The following is a 17,962-nucleotide window of genomic DNA, read 5'->3' as shown; positions in this document are numbered from 1 at the left end:
AACGGCCCGACAGGTAAGAAACTATACATTATCAGTGTGAATATCATTATTGTTTTTTTGAGCTACATCATTGATAGTCTTGGGTGTGGGAGTACGATGCAAATGGGATAGTTGAACTGAAGAAAAGCAAAAGCAGTTCATTTTGAGAAAAAATAACATTCAATGTTTGTTTTACAGGTGCATGAAACTCACACTGTCGTAGAAGAAGAGATTGAGCCTTTGGCAGTTGAGGCAGTTTGTAATAATGTGCCTGAGGTAATATGTGTAATTTTGCTCTCCGGAAGTTCAATAATGCATTTCATATTCTTGCATTATTGAGCATGCAAGAGAAGTAGTCGCGGTGGACAGAGTTGAGAAATGCATAGAATTGAAACAAAAAAAAATGTTTTTTCTCAGGGATAACTCTATGATTGATTGAGAGATATAAACAAACTGTGAACTTGTAATGTTTTCTTTGAAATTTCTTAGGCAGAATGGCAACATGAAAAATTCTGCTGTAGGGGATTCTCATCAAAGTCATAAGCACCAAATTGTCCCAGCCTGCATGCAGGATCATAGTCTTTAAAAATATAGTCATGTATTTTATGTAGAAAACATCCTTTAAATGATGAAACGCACATCTTTGCAACCTAATAAAAGTCTAAAATTTGCCAAGTTTCATATATTTCGATTGTAAAAAAAAAAGCCAATTGTAGCTAAAATAGTCACAGTTTCAGTAAAAGTAGCTAGAAAAATCTTTCCCGAAACTTTTTCATGGGAAATAAAAGGAACATCAGGGTTATGTTGGCAGATAGGCTGACCTATTGAACCTAAAAGGTAGGCAGAGGTAAAGTAGATAGCACCTCACTCTCTATTTGTGGTAGTGTGGTAAAGCAGTAAGGCTTCATCAGAGGACAGTGTTATGCATTTGTTGTACACACCCAATCAGCAAATAATTTCAAACACTCAGACTGAACTTCAGACCAATTGTTTTTGTATAAAAATATTCTTTTAGTTATTTTATTTCCTAGAACCAAGCAGGCCTGGCTCAGGTAAGTGATATGTACTTTGCAGTAAATATACAGATTGTAACACAGTTTGATTTGCAATTGTAAATGTACTTTGATTTATTTACAGTAGTGTTACTGATAATTCAATGCTTTTCAGAATACAGTACATATACTTTGTATAGGATTTTGAGGAAAATTACAGGTAAGTTATGTTTTGAGATTACTTTTCTTACACAGTGTAGTATACCTGTATACTACAGTGGGACATTGCCTGTAAACAGGTAAGGTAAATCGATTTTGTTAGTTAGTACAATTTAAAAGAATTTCTTCTCAAACTTTTCTAAGAAAAACAATCAATGTTATCCTATGCGGTACTAGGGCCACCGTGTGCAGAGTGCTGAGGCCTAATTTTATCCAATGTTGGATAGGGGGCCTCCGATTGGTGGCTGCTGACGAGCATCCCACTTGGTTGTGGGAGCAAAGCTCCTGGACTTAAGCTCAGGGCAAATGGGGAAACAAAGTAGCACCAAAGGCTCACCCTCAGCAGTAGTAAGGCGGCCGGGTGCAGGGTGCTGTTTCGATGTCTGGCGCCCTGTTGTCTGCAATGGGGAACCTCTGGTTTGGAAAGGCACCGCAGGCTCGGGGACAAATATCTTTTGGGTGCGTATACCACTTTGAGAGGTAAGTTGGGATGTTAGAGGTTGGTTAGGCACTGTCGGTTTGGCCACCCAAGGCCGTGGGGCGTCGTGTGCAGAGTTGCCTTTTAGGGTCGGATCTTCTTACCAGCTCCTAGTCCCGGTTGGGGGGCCTTCCAGATTTAGGCTGCAGGTGTTGGCTGGAGGCTTGAGGCAGGTCAGGGATCACTGGATCTCAGGTCAGGATCGCCGGGAAGACCTCCTTGTGGTGTTTGCCAGCTCGGGCCATGGATGGCGGGTGCAGAGTGGGGCGGATTTGGGTTTCCGGCCGGGGCTAGAGGTTGTTGATGAACTAATCCAGTGTTCACGGGAGACACAGTCTTTGTAGTTAAAGGCAGACATGTCCTCCGGGGTTTTTGAGGTTCCTGGTTGCAGGACACACCAGGGTTTCGCACGGCTGTTCGGTACTTCTTCTTTTCTTGTAGTCTCTTCTTGTCTGAGGAAGCAAGGTTCAGGGGTGCCCCTAAGTACTAAATTTAGGGGCGTTACAAGTAGGTAAAAGGTTGGGACCAATGGGTCTTTTCCCTGAAGTGGGTACACCCCCTATTAGAGTTGTGCTTCACCTCGCCTCCCCCACCTGAGGGGTAGAGTTGGCTGAGGTGGGCACACCTCTCTTCCTCACTTGTATTTCCTGCCGGTTCTCCCGCCTAAAGTAGAGGTCAGAACCGGTGGAGACCAGTTGCTGACAGCAGTAAGTGGTCTGGGGAAGCTCACAAAGGCGGCAAGCCTTTGAAGCTTCACATTCGTGGACCCTGCCCAACCTGGGGGAAGGAGGCTTGGCACCTCGTCCCAGGATGGGCATTGTTTCATGCCCCCAAGAGCAGCAGGCTCTCGACCCCGGGGTCCAGAAATATGTCTGGTGGTGGCAGCTGAAAGCAGCCACTTAGCCTGGACACTAGTGGCAGGTCATTTTTCAGGGGGCATCCCTAAGATGCCCTCTGTGTGCATTGTTCATTAAATCTCACATTGGCATCAGTGTGGGTTTAATACGCTGCGATCATACAAGCCGGAGCGTAACGAAAAAGGAGAAACAAATCTCCGACAACACGAAGAATGTGCATGCAGAGGGGCTCCCTGTGCGCGGTAATGGACAAAACACCATTCAAATTATGTGACAATTGTCACCACAAATACACACAAAAGGACCAGCATCCATTTTGCAACCTTTGCCTGTCACTGGATTACCAAAGCGACGACTGCAACGCATGCTCAGCTTTCACCCCAAAGACTTTGAGAGCAAGAGAAAGGCAAAGAAGAGCCAACTATAACATGCAGGGTCAAGATCCGCAAATGTAAACAACAAGGACCCCCTAAACAGTAATGTGTTTAATTCCTAGGACAGGTAAAATCAATTCAAGTGAAAAACTTTTTAGGCAATTAATCAAAGGAAACAAGTCTGGGAGGGAATGAGCAGGAAACAGAATATATATAAAACATTCATTTTAATAACATCAATTCAAAAATATCTGTAAAACTTAGTGTTGTAACACAATACATACAATTGTACATTTAAAAAAATAATAGATCACATATCAAATTTATTTTAAAAACAAGAAGAGAATCAACACAATTGGTGGCACAAATCAACGCGCGTTTCGGCATACAGAACGCCTTCTTCAGGAAAAGCCACACGTTTACCTGTAACTGATTATAAATATACATTCAAAAATTACATTTTTATCATCTTTAATTTTTACATTTCATCGTTATTTTCTTAAATTTTTCTCTTACATAAAACATTAGTACAATGACTCCATAAAATCTTTTTTTTTTAATTTAAAAAAAACACAATCATAGTCTGTATTCCATACTATTCCCTTCAATTTAAATCAAGTTTCCACTACAATAAATTCTGATATCTGAGAACTCATATCGGTTGATGGCTTTATTAAGATGGCTTAGAAAGGGAGCTACTCATAGGGTCAAGATGATAAGTTTCAATTGTTCATGAGTAACTCTCTATGGATCCAAATATTCGGATCCAAGAATATTATAATGGAGGGGACTAAACAGCCACTACGATAACATGGTGCTCATAAACACCTATAGTCTCATTTCTATCCCAAAATGTGGATATACTAGTGTATAAAAGGGTCAAGATCCGCAACCATCGCTTCGACACCTGGGCCTCTCCAGCGAAGACGAGGACAACGTCGCCGAAGGTCCTGAAGTCGAAGGGGAAACAGACATCACAGCCGTTGAGGTTGAGAAGAAGACTCCAAAGGAGGTAAGGGAACCATCAACCTCGAAAAAGATAAGCGAGTCCAGAAAAACGGACTCTAAGCCCTCAAAAGAAGCCTCACCGTCAAAACACTCGATGTGCGTCCAAGGGGAAACAATCAGTCGGTTCATTAGACAAGGACTCCGAAACAGCAAAAAAGACCCTGGAAACTACAAACACGTTGGTAAAGACAATCACGAAAAGGACGCTCAGATGTCCAAAAAAGAGAGATCGAAACATGCTTCGACAGCTGCATCGGCGCCGTAAAGCTAAAAAAGAAAGGCGGAAGTTTCGAAGCCGAAATTCACGCGTCAGAGATGGAGAAAGAGAAAAAAGAGACGTGAAGCAGAAATCGCAAGTATCTTGCAACGCAAGAAAGATTTTGCTGAAAAGATGACACTTTTCAAAATTCCACCAGAACTTTCCATCAATGTCGACGTCGACAAACATATCGAGGAATTACAGCCGCCACCAACTCCCGAACCATAAGACGACGACGAAGAAGAAGAGGAGCAAACCTATGCGGATTCGGTGTCCTCAGACTCAAGACCTGCCATGGCAATTATCTTGATGCCGAATCACCAGACGAACCAGTGGAGACATATCCATCGAGGCGTTCACCACCAGATGACATTGGAATGTACAATCAAGTCATAAAGAAAGCTTATGGAGTGCAATTAAAAGAAGAAAACCCCCAATCATGTTTTCTCTTAGAAACCTTACTGCCTACCCAAACAAAGAGTTAATTCCTTCCCATGTTGCCAAGTGTTTTGGATCAAGGTAAGGAAGCTTTTAAAAAAACAGCCACATGCAAGGCAGTCACACCATGAGGAGAGAAGAAATACAACCATTCCTTCAAGGATCCTATGTACATCAAGGGTTCAGTGCCAGCAGACTCAATTATAGCTTCTACGTCTCGAAAGAGAGCTAATGTACCTACTAATGTGAATGAATGAATGAATGAATATTAGCTTTGTAAAGCATGGACTTAGCCCAGGGGCGTCACAGGGCTGCGGAGAGGGTCAATGGACAAGGATGTGTAGGGCTCACAGTGATGGGCGGGTGAAGAGCCAAGTCTTCAGGGCCTTACGGAAGAAAGTATGAGACTCCAATCCAGAGATTGAAGAAGGAAGGGAATTCCAGAGTTTGGCCGCAGCAAGGGAAAAGGCTCAACCTCCCCATCTTACTCTCTTGAACCTCTGAACTATCAGCAGATTTTTACTAGGAGATCTTAACTGCTTAGTGGGAACGTATCTTCAGAAAAGCCTTTCAGTACTCTCTGACCCAGTGTTATAAAAAGCCTTGTGAACGAGACAAAGGGCTTTACACAGGATTCTCCGGCCAAGAGGGAGCCAATGCAGCTTACTGATGGTAGCCGAAACAGAATGGTGTTTGGGAAGGTCCATCACCAACCTGGCTGCAGCATTCTGCACCATCTGTAGGCGATGAACAAGTCCCTTGTTAATCCCCAATGAAAGAGCATTAAAATAGTCCAATCTGGACAGCACAAGAGCAACAACTGCCTGCTTTTGGGAGGAAAGAAATTGAGAAATCTTCCTAAGAATCCTAATAGTCCCAAAGCAGGTGGACACCGTTCTACTAATCTCGGGCCCAGGGAGAAAGAGTTGTCAACTATGACGCCCAGGTTTTTTGCAATGGGGCTAGGGCCCGGGCACGGGCCAAGCGTATCAGGCCACCAGGCCTCTGACTAGATGTCCTGTTGGTAACCCAAAATCAAAAACTCAGTTTATCCCTGTTGAGTCTGAGATCGTTCTCTACCATCGAGGAGGCCACTGCCAGCATGCAGTTTTATAAAACGAGGTGCTGATGCTTCTATGCTGTTAGTAATGGACACCATAATTTGGGTGTCATCTGCATAATATAGCACCCATGCCCAAAAGATCTAACGACCCTGGCTAGAGGGGCCCTCCACCTGACAACGAGAGCAAAGGGATGGATCTCATGGGAAGGAAGGTTGGGAGAAATACGGCAATTCAATGGCGCATAGTTAATTCTAATGCATTGTTCAACAGGCTTCCATACCAATATTGAGAAGAAGTTGGCGAGCTGTTAAAACACCTGCCAGAGCAATTCCAAAGGAGCTTAGTGGAGGAGGGGAAGAACATGGCAAACACATGCCTAAAATCAGGCCTTGATGCGGCTGAAATAGCCAGCAGACAAATGACAATCGGTATCACCAAAAGAAGGCATGCATGGCTGAGAATCTCTGGTTTCAAGCCAGAGGTGCAAAGTAACATTTTAAACTCACCTTTCAATTGAGAACAGCTGTTTGGAAGTGTGGTTGATGAAAAACTAAACCAATTAAAGAAAGACCATGAAACAGCAAGGTTTATGGGTGTACTGCAGTTCAGAGGCATGAGTAGAGGCACACCCTCACGAAGACCAATGGGCAGATGTAACCACCAACCTACAACAACGCACCAAGGCTTTCAACAGACTTACCAAGGAGTAAGCCAGGGACAACAACTGGGACAACAGCAGAATTGGCAAAACCAACAGGGTAGACAATCCTTTTGAGGGCGCCCTCGGGGTAGAGGCCAGCCACAGCAACCACAAACAACCCCCAAGTGACTGCACTCAAAAACTTGTGCACACACCAAGGACATCACAGAGATACAAAACAAGGCAAACCAAAAAACAGAAAAGCAATAGCTCCTGTAACATATTGCACCAGTAAGATGCAGGTTAACATACGTCCTCAAAGAGAGGGAAAAGATAACTTTAGAGAAATGGATACTAAACATAATACAGTACGGTTTCTGCATAGAGCTGGCAAAGAAACCTCCAAACAAAAGACCAAGCAAGAAGATACATTCCAAAAAGGTATTATCTCAATTACTACATGAGGTACAAGAACTTCTGAACAAACTTGCAATAGAACAGGTACCACGCAAGGAAAGGAACAACGGCATTTACTGCACATACTTCCTTATCCCTAAGGTGGACGGAATTTTACAACCAATACTAGACCTAAGGTTCCTCAACAAATTCATAACGACTCAAAGATTCAAGATGACAACACTGCAAGAGGTGTATCTCAGCTGCAAACAGGAGACTACATGCCAACCATAGACTTAAAGGATGCGTACTTGCACATTCCCATGAACAAAAGATACAAAAGTCAGTTAAGATTTGTGGTCAAAAAGACACACTACCAGTTCGAGGTGCTAGCTTTCAGACTAAAATCATGCACCGAGAGTCTTCACAAAATGCCTAGCTGCAGTAGCCGCTCGGCTAAGAAGACAAGGAATTCATGTTTACCCGTACCTAGACGACTGGTTAGTAAGAGCAAGCTCCTACAATATATACAAACAGCATATACAGCAAGTAATAGAAACACTAGTTCAACTAGGATTCTCACTACACAGGAACAAATCGTCAACAGAACCAGAAACACCACACAGCCCACAAAAGCGCCACCCGCAGACACCACCAACTCATCAGGACCACCAAGAGGACCGCCTTCAAGGACCGCTTAGACAACAACGCACACAACACCAAAGAGCTCTTCAGCATCGTGAAAGAACTCTCCAACCCCAGCTCCAACACCAACAACAACAACATCCCACCATCACAAGACCTGGGCGACTTCCTGGCCACCTTCTTTCACCGCAAGATCGCCGACATACACAACAGCTTCTATTCTGACACCCCCGCACCCACCACCGAGTCTACCACCCCTGCGATCACCAGCCGCCTGACCGCCTGGTCCCACGTCAGTGACGAAGACACCATCAAAACCATGAACTTCTTCCACTCCGGATCCCCATCCGACCCCTGCCCTCACCACGTCTTCAACAAAGCCAGCACAACCATCGCACCCCACCTCCGGAAAACAACCAACAGTTCCTTCGAGACAGCAACCTTCCCGGAAAGCTGGAAGCACGCCGAGATCAACGCCCTTCTGAAGAAGCCCAAGGCGGACCCCAAAAACCTCAAGAACTTCCGGCCCATCTCCCTGCTCCCGTTCCCGGCAAAAGTGACAGAGAAGATTGTCAACAAACCGCTAACCCGCTTCCTCGAAGACAACAACATCCTGGACCCTTCCCAATCCTGTTTTCGCAGCAACTACAGCACCGAGACCGCCCTCATCGCCGCCACTGATGACATCAGGATCCTGATGGACAAAGGAGAAACAGCCGCCCTCATCCTCCTGGACCTATAAGCAGCCTTTGACACAGTCTGCCACCGAACCCTATCAGCACGCCACCATGACTTTTTTTTTTCCATTTTATAATCCTCATTCTGCAATAGTAAGTTTAAGGAGTTTTCACTGTCCCTTCACTGCCCCTTATTCTTTGATCTTAACACTGGGTTTGGGGAGTCTCCCTGTAAGCGTGTTCAAAGGGGGCCCCTTATTTCCATAACCAAATTCAATGAAAGTTTCCGCTCGGGGGGGGGGGGAGCTGGCCAGCCTGGCCTCTCACACAAGCACTTTGCCTGTTTATTTATTGCCATCGCATAATCTTTGGATTTTGCCCTGATCATGGTGTAAGTGACAATAGTCATTTAGATTGCAAACTGCGAGTCCTCCCATATTTCCCAGAAGTTGTGTTTCCTACTGGGGGTCCCTTTCCTATCCATCTTGTTTATTCTATTTACTGAAGCTACCCATTCTCTGTGTGTCAGGGAACCGAGCTTACCCACTTAATACAGAGCTCCCTCCGTGCCAGCAAAATTAACATAAACAAGAGATTCTCTTCTTTTTTTGTTAAATTATTTAGCCCCTTATGTCTAGTCACCCCAAAAATAACAAGATCCATACTTACATCGGTTGTTCTTCTTAGTACTGTATCTAGGGTCTTACCTACTTCCTGCCAAAAATCGTCAAGCTGGGGGCACTGCCGGAACATATGCAGATCGTCTGCTTTCTCCAGTTCACATTTAGGGCAACTCTTTTTATTTGACTCGTTGAATTTGGATAGCCTCTTCGGGGTCCAATAAGCTCTATGAATGGTAAAGATATGATTTCTCCTTAGGGCAGCGGATTTCACAATTGACCAACATTTTTCCATAGATACTTGCCACAACTTCTGGATATCCAGAGATGGCAGGTCTTTCCCCCAGGTCACCTCTGGAATCAGGAAGTTTTCCTCCCCTGCTAAAATCAGAGCCCAGTACCAGCAGGATATTTCTTTCTTTATGGGAGTATTCTTTATCATCTCTGTCTCTATAGCATTATTTCCTCTTTTGTTCTCCTTCAGTGTTTTTGCCCAGCTGGAGAGCTGGTAGTACTTAAATTTTGCAAGAGACGCATTTGTCTTTGTCAGGATTTCCCAGTCTTTTGTAATATTTTCAAACATAAGTTGACCCCATTCCTGGATACCTGCTGTTTTTAAAATAGTTGCCAAGCTGTCTTTAAGGCACTCTGGTGTTCCGGGTGAGTCCCATATTGGAGCGAACTCGCTGTAGTAAGGTATTTGCAGGGTGTTTCTTATCTGGTACCACAGTTTTGCTGCGGATCTAAGGATCTTTAGTTTCACCTTTTTGAAATATTTTGGGTGACCAAACTTATGTAAGAAGTGTCCAGCTTTGCCAGCCATTACTTGAAGATATTCCGGATACTGATCGTAGTTTTTCAGCAGTATCCTTGTTTGCTTAAATTGGAAGGCCCTATAGTATTCAATTAGGTCTGGGCTAGCTATTACCCCTTGTGTTTTTTTTCTCCTTAATTTACTCCAGGCTATTCGTGTGCTCTTTGCTGACCAAATGAAGCTTGCAAGTTCCCCTTGTATCTTCTTCGGGGATTCCTCTTAAATTCTAGTGGAATTGCACTAAAAATGTATGTAAATTTGGGTAGCATGGACATTTTAATTATATTGGATCTACCTAGGAAGGTCAGGGGGAGGCCTCCCCAAGCTTTTAACAGTTTTCTGACCTCTGCAGTAATCCTGTCAAGATTTATCTTCGTTATTTTGTCCAGGTCTTTAATTATATCTATTCCCAAGTACCTGATTTTCTTCCTGGTGTAATTGTTGTTAATCGGGGCATTCCAGCTCATAATCTCTGTTTTTGCCTGATTAGTTTGGTACCCAGATACCTTCCCAAATTTAGACAAAGTTTCTTCTATTGAGGTGATTGACCCCTCATAGTTATTGGTAAAAATCATTAGGTCGTCTGCATATAGAGCGACCTTTTTTCCCACCCATGGTATTTGAATGGTGTTATGTTGGGGTGAGTTCTAAGACTATTTGCCAAGGGCTCAATGTATAAATTAAAAAGAAGTGGGGAAATGGGTCATCCCTGTCTTGTCCCTCTCTTTATCTCGATGTTTTCTATTAGATCTCCATTGATTAAAATGTTTGCCTTAGGTGTTCTATATAATGCTTTGACCATTCCCTGTAACTTGTCCCCTAGGTTAAATTTAAAGAGTGCTTTATTTAAAAAGTCCCAATTCACCCTGTCAGAGGCTTTGGCAGCGTCAAGAGTAATTATAGTCAAGGGTGTTTTTTCAGTCACGGCTATGTCTATGGCCCCGATGAGCTCATGTGTTAGGTCATGCAGCTGCCTACCCTTCACAAACCCTTTCTGATCTTCCTTTATCAAGCTTCCGGCTATTTTCCCTAGCCTTTTTGCCATAATTTGTGTAAATACTTTATAATCGCAATTCAGTAAGGAAATCGGACGGTAAGACTCACATTTTGCAGGATTTCCCCCCGGTTTTAATAGAATATTTATTGTTGCATCATTCCAGGAGTCTGGGAGTTTTCCTTTCTCTCAGTAGATTGTATTTATCAAGTCTGTGAACGGAGGAGTTAGAACCTCTCTGAGCTTGGTGTATAATTAGTTTGGAAGTGCATCTGGTTCTGCAGCTTTCCCTCTATTTAGGCCTTTCAGCACTTCTTCCACTTCCTCCTTTGAGATTTCGGAGTTTTAACTCTTCCCTTTCCTCAATTGTTAACCTTGGAAGTTCCTGAGCTTCAAGGTACTCTTTAATTTGTTCGCTTGTTGGATTTGTGTCCTCTGTGTATAGTTCCGTGAAGAAGTTTACAAATTCATTCATTATCACCCAGTCCTCTGAGCTTGGTTCTGTAGTACCTTGTGGCTGGATATTAGCTATCTTATTCCTACTTGCGTCCGTTTTCGTTTTCCATGCCAACAACTTGCTACAACCTTCTCCATACTCATAGTGAGACAATTTGCTCACTTCCCATCGTTCTCTCACCTTACTCTCTAGTACTCCTGATAAGGATTCCTTTTGTTTCATCCTGTCCGCCTCTAATTTCCTTTTTTTAACTAAATCTTCTTCCGCTTCTATTTGTTCGTCCAGAGTTTTTATAATATTTTCTAACTTCCCTATCTCTTGTTTTGTTGTTTTTGTTTTATGTGTTGCCAGGCTTAATATTTTCCCCCTGATTACTGCTTTGTATGCGTCCCAGATGACCTGTGGTGAAGGTTCCCTCTTTGTTATTTTCAAAATAAGCTATTGTCTCGGCTTTGAGTTCTACTATGTTTTGTGGGTCGATTAAGATGGTACGGTCTACAGTCCTCCTTGAGGTTGGCTTATCCTTTCCTAGATGTGTTTTTAATAGCACCGCGGAGTGATCGGACAAGTGGGCAGGCAGGTGCTCAACTTTTTGTGTATTGTCTACCAGAGCCTTATCTAGTAAGAAGTAGTCTATTCTAGACTGCAGACCTAGTTTTTTATTTTTAAACTTGAATGCGTGATTTTGGTCTCCTTTTCCTTTCCAGATGTCCACCAACCCTAGGTCTCTTTTGCAAATCCCCAGCCAGTCCCTCATTTTAGGCAAATTTGGTTGCTTTATTGGACGGGAACGATCTATTTTTGGAACTGGGACTAGGTAGTAGTAGGGGATGTAGCTGATATTAGTTGTGCATATAAGTTTTGTAATGAGTCTGTAGCATCCATATTGGGCCCATAGTATCCCGCAATGGTGTAAGAGTTATTGCGTATTCTTACCCTGGTGACCGCCCACCTGCCCTTTTTATCTACTTCTGTTTTCTCAATTCTAACTTTTAGTGATTATTTGAAGAGTATAGCTACTCCTTTTATGGTGCATTCCTGGTTTGTACAAACAAAGCTGTCTACCCACTTTAGTTTTTTTATAATTTCTTCCCATTCCTTTTTTTAGAAGATGTGTTTCTTGTAAAATTATAATTTCACTGTCTATGACCTTCAGATATTCAAAAATCCTGCGCCTTCTGCTTGGTGTTCTAAGACCGTTAACATTCCATGATATTATGTTAACCTTATTCTCCATTTTCTCCTTTTTCGTTTATTTGCCACAGCTTCCTACAGGCCTTTGGTAGTATTTGGCGGGACCTGATGTTCGAGGCATGTGGGCTGCTAAATTCATATCTTAGCATTAGATCGCCGCCTAGTGTTGGGTCCGGATGATCGCACATTGTTGTCCTGGAAGAGTCTTCGAAGTATCCTGAGATAGGTGGCTCCTCCCCTGGACTACAGTGCGCATGGGCATCGGCTCCATCCCCAGATTGTTTTTTTCCGCCATTGGGTTCGGATGCGGTCTCGACTTCTCTCTGTCGGAACCGAGTAAAACTAACTTTTTAAGGCCAAAAGGCCTTGTATTCATAGCGTCGGTATTGTTTGCACACGGTCTCGAGTTCTTCCGTCTCTTGGAGTCGGATTCAGCGGAGTTTTTTCGCTCTTCGGACATCGAGGCCTTCTCATCGCGACACGACCGCAACTTTTCAACATGGAGCGGAGTCCGTTTAAGTTCTGTCCGCTCTGTGGGTCTAAGTACCCACATATAGACCTGCACCCGGTCTGTAACAAATGCCTTTCACCGGACCATGACGCCGGCAAGTGCAAGGCCTGCGCACAATTCTGGTCTAAAAAGACTCTCAAGCTTCGGCGCGCGGTGCGCCTAGAGGCCAGACAAGCGGCCCCGGATCCAGAAAACATCTTCGGCGACCAAGAAGAAGATGAACAGGGTCATCATCTCCAAATATCCCCACCCGAAACGGAGGTCGAGGCGGATCCGGTAGACGACGACGGAGTCGTGGGTCAAGGCCTTGAATACGTCGACGAGGTAGGGGACGTCGAAGAGATTTATGGGGCCGCGGCAGATAGCTCAGGGGACGAGCTATGCCACGAAGGTTTCGAAGATCACGATCGGGTCACGGGATCGCCAGTTGGCCTTACCCAAGACCCCGTACCGCAAGCCACGGCCCCGCCTTCAGGCCCGGCCACGGACATACTTGCTGGGCAGGCTGGATCGAAACCGAAACCGAAACCTACGGTATCGACTACACCTAAAATGGCCGACCCGAAAACGAAACCGAAACTTATGGACTCGAGCGTCCCTAAAATGGCGGCCGGGCCACAGAAAACTACTGCACCCGCTGCCGCATCGGCTCGGTCGGCCTCCGGTCCACAGAAGTCGAAGAAATCGGTCGATTCCACGGGGTCAAAATCGGCGCCAGAGGAGGGCTCCTCTAAAAAGGGTGGTCGACACGGATCAACCGCTGCAACACCGTCCAAACACGCCAAGGCCAGCGGCACGGCTCCGGTTCCGACTGGGACTCCGTTAGTCGGTCGCGTAGTGGAGACGGAGGCGACACAAGCACACGGATCGAAGGCTGGCACATCTGCGCATCGATCCAAGGACTCTGGGTCGGCGGCAACTGCATCAGCGTCCAAGACTCAGAAAGGCCACCGTGAAGTCGGATCCGAGGGGAAGGTCAAGACATCCTCGTCAGCGCCGAAATCCACTGTAAGTGAAGCGTCCCTCATCGCCGCTTCGCTACAAAGAATCAGGGAAAAAGACGCTGCTACGTCGGCTCCGATGCCATCGCCTCAGACGCCGAAGGACACTCCGGCAAAGCCTAAGAGTAAGCTTCTCTTCCTTCTGCCGCCGAAAGAGGCTCCGAAAGCCTTTTCTACGAAATCGACGCCAAAGCCGTCGGATTCTTCTATGGCAGGGGTACCTTTAAGTCGAGTACTCGAATCAGAGGACGATTCTGAGCACTTCATCGACGCCAACACAGGCAAATTAACCCTATACAAGAGGAGGATCACTTCAGAGCCTGTGGACTCCTATGTCATCCCACTAAAGAAGAAAAGGTTTCCTCAGGACGCTTCTAGCCTCATAGAACCTACCCAGCCTCCTCCAAGAAGGAGCCCTACTCCCTCACCAGAACACTCTGAGGGTGAGGGATATGATGAAGATGACCAATACACCTTCCCCATCAATGAACCAGATGCACATCCAGATTCATATGATGACATTGGTGACCAAGGCACCCAAAGTGTGGGGCAAGACCCACAGCCTTTCAGTGCTCGTGCATCCCCAACGGAGGATTCTGCAGGTTTTCATGCACTCATTGAAAGGGCAGCTGCTAATCATGATGTGGACATGCATGCTGACCCAGTGGAAGAGGACTTTCTCTTTGACACTTTTTCAGTCTCTGAAAGAACTGTGAAAACGCTGCCTATACTCAAGGGAGTCCTCAAGCATGCAGCTGACATCTTTAAAGAACCTACCAGAGCGAGAGTGGTCAATCCACGTATCGAGAAAAAGTACAGACCAGCACCTGCAGACCCTGCATACATTCGGGGACAGTTGCCACTAGACTCTCTTGTGGTCGCAAATGCCAGAAAACGGGCCAACTCCCAGACGACGGGTGAAGCTCCTCCCCCAGACAAGGAGTCCAAGGTGCTAGAGGCAGGGGGCAAAAGAGTAGCTGCACAAGCTGCCAACTTTTGGCGTATTGCAAATACACAAGCACTCTTAGCACGTTACGATAGGGCGCACTACGACACCCTAGAGCAAATTGTACAACACCTGCCTCCGCAGTTTCAAGAGGGCACCAAACTGCTTATAGAGGAAGGGAAACTGATCTCCAACGCAGCCATCAAGTGTGCACTTGACGCCGCAGACACAGCAGCTAGGGCGATCAACACTAGCGTCATGCTGAGACGACAAGCTTGGCTCCGCATAACAGGGTTTAAACCTGATATTCAGACAACCATACTTAATCAGCCAGTCAATCCTGATAGACTGTTTGGTCCAGATGTTGACACCACCCTCGAAAAGATAAAGAAAGACACAGAAACTGCTAAGTCCATGGGAGCCCTACAATCACAACAGTTTCGTGCCAATAATTTTCGTCGCTCAGGTGCACGTGGAGTCACCAGAGGACAAATGGGTCAACAATCGCAATTCTCCAGAGGTGGGGCACAATCCTCGTTCACAAAACAGAACAAGGGAGGTTACAGAAATAACAGCAACAGAGGTCGCGGCAGAGGAAACAACAACTCCCGCTCCTCTACCCCAAGCAAACAGTGACTCTCTGTCACTGCCCCCCGACCACTTAACACCTGTCGGGGGGAGACTGCAGCAGTTCCTGCCCGTCTGGAGAAACATCACCACAGACAGGTGGGTGCGACAACTAGTCCAGTATGGCTATTGCCTAGAGTTGAAATCCACTCCACCCAATATTCCACCAAGGCAAAGGCCTATGTCCGCAGAGCACTTGCACTTATTGCAGCAGGAAGTAGTGGCGATCCTGCACAAAGGCGCAATCGAGCTCGTGCCGGTGGGAGAGGAAGGCACAGGGGTATATTCCCTGTACTTCCTTATTCCAAAGAAGGACGGATCTCTCAGACCCATTCTAGATCTGCGTCCCCTCAACCTGTACATACTATCAGAACATTTCCATATGCTTACACTGCAACAGATTCTTCCCTTGTTAAACCAAGGGGACTTCTTAGCAACCTTAGATCTCAAGGATGCTTATTTCCACATTCCACTACACCCGTCCCACAGGAAATACCTCAGGTTCACTATCCAAGGCAAGCATTACCAGTTCAAGGTCCTACCCTTCGGAGTCACCACAGCCCCAAGAGTGTTTACCAAGTGTCTGGCGACAGTAGCAGCGCACCTCAAGAGGCAGAACATCCATGTCTACCCCTACCTGGACGACTGGCTCGTTCAAGCCAAGTCGGAACAACAGTGCGCCGCGGACATGTCGACCACCATTCACCTCCTTCACAATCTAGGTTTCTCGTTGAACTACCCAAAGTCGCATCTCCAGCCGGCACATGTCCGGCAGTTTCTAGGTGCGACGATCAATACCCTGACGGCCATGGCTCGACCAAACCAAGTCAGGATAGACAGCATGCAGTCTCTAATCCAGAAGTTCAGACCACAACACTCGCTTCCAGCGAGAGTGTTCATGCAATTGATAGGCATGATGGCCTCCTGCATCTTCATAGTCCCTCACGCACGGTTACATATGCGCCCGCTCCAGGAGTGCTTAGCAAATCAGTGGACACAGGCTCAAGGAAATTTAACAGACCTAGTGTTGGTTACCAGTCGGGCATTCGACTCTCTGCATTGGTGGACTCCACACAACCTTTGCAAGGGCCGACTGTTCCAGGAGCCAGTGCCACAGATTATCCTGACAACGGACGCATCTCTCCAGGGATGGGGAGCTCATCTGCTCACTTACACAGTGCAGGGACTATGGACGACGCAGCAACAGAAGATGCACATCAACTATCTAGAACTGATGGCAATCTTCATGGCGATCAAGTCCTTCATCGTACATCTGTGCAACAAGGTAGTGTTAGTCCGGACGGACAACATGACCGCGATGTACTACATTCAAAAGCAGGGAGGCACCCACTCGCCACAGCTGTCTCATCTGGCTCAGAGCATGTGGAAGTGGGCCATTCAGAGGAACATTTTCCTCATGGCAGAGCACCTCCCGGGAAAGGACAATCAGATGGCGGATCTGCTCAGCAGATACAGCCATCAAATGCACGAGTGGGAGTTACACCCATCTGTACTCCACCCGTACTTCCAGCAGTGGGGTCATCCGGAGATAGACCTGTTTGCCACAAAAGAAAACGCAAAATGCCAACACTTTGCCGCCAGGTTCCCTCACCCACAGTCGCAGGGGAATGCGATATGGATGAACTGGTCAGGCAAATTTGCGTACGCTTTTCCGCCAGCCCCTCTGATACCGCTGGTGGCAAGAAAGCTAAGGCAGCACGCGATGACTCTCATCCTGGTTGCTCCAACGTGGGCTCGCCAAGCATGGTACACCACGTTCCTCGAACTCTCAGTGGTGCCGCATCAAAGACTGCGCCTCACGCCCAAACTTTTGACGCAGAACCGTGGAGAAATTCAGCATCCAGATCCGCAACAGCTCAACCTGGCGATCTGGCTCCTGAAGTCCTAGAGTTTGGATACCTTAACCTACCTCCGGAATGCATGAACATCATCAAGGAGGCAAGGAAGCCAACTACCAGAGCATGCTATGCTGCGAAATGGAAGCGTTTTGTCCTTTACTGTACAGCCAATGACATCAACCCGCTAGATGCATCTATCCCTGACATCATTTGCTATCTGTTGCATCTTTACAGGTGCAATCTAGCGTACACTTCCATTGGGATACATCTATCCGCCATAGCGGCTTATCTTCAGAACAGGCAGCATCTCTCTGTCTTCAGAGTGCCTGCCATTAAAGCTTTCCTTGAAGGTCTGAAACGAGTCATTCCCCCAAGAACACCACCAGCTCCGGTGTGGAACCTCAATGTGGTCCTCACCAGACTGATGGGACCACCTTTTGAGCCACTGCACTCGTGTGAACTCCAGTTCCTAACGTGGAAAGTAGCTTTCCTAATAGCTATTACGTCACTGAGGCGTGTTAGTGAGCTACAAGCGCTCACAATCCAAGAGCCTTTCATTCAGATTCATCCAAATAGAGTAGTGCTACGCACTAACCCCAAATTCCTTCCGAAGGTGGTGTCACAGTTTCATCTCAACCAAACTATTGACTTACCGGCATTCTTTCAAAACCCACAAACAGTGGCGGAAAGAATGCTCCATACCTTAGATGTACGGAGGGCGTTGATGTACTACATAGACAGGACACAACCCTTTAGAAAAACAAAACAACTTTTTGTTGCCTTCGCACCACAACACAAAGGCAACCCTATTTCCAAAGCAGGAATAGCCAGGTGGATTGTGAAGTGCATCCAAATATGTTATCAAAAGGCCAAGCGCACTCTAACGATACCCCCAAGGGCGCACTCCACACGC

At 46.0% G+C, this 17,962-nt stretch overlaps 1 protein-coding gene across 4 annotated transcripts in view; it reads left to right on the top strand.

The window, feature by feature from the left end:
• The window catches only part of TASOR2 (transcription activation suppressor family member 2), a 1,020,110-nt gene that overhangs the window by 612,992 nt on the left and 389,156 nt on the right, over positions 1-17,962 (top strand). For all 4 annotated transcript variants that reach the window (XM_078677333.1, XM_078677324.1, XM_078677320.1 and 1 more), the window contains one exon: positions 178-255. In XM_078677333.1, the coding sequence (XP_078533459.1) occupies positions 178-255 (78 nt within the window). The remainder of the gene's footprint in view (positions 1-177; positions 256-17,962) is intronic.

The sequence above is a fragment of the Lissotriton helveticus genome, chromosome 1_1 (assembly GCF_964261635.1).
Source record: "Lissotriton helveticus chromosome 1_1, aLisHel1.1, whole genome shotgun sequence".
NCBI lineage: Eukaryota > Metazoa > Chordata > Amphibia > Caudata > Salamandridae > Lissotriton > Lissotriton helveticus.
The sequence above is the reverse complement of the archived record's forward strand: the minus strand, read 5'-3'. Positions and strand labels throughout refer to the sequence as shown.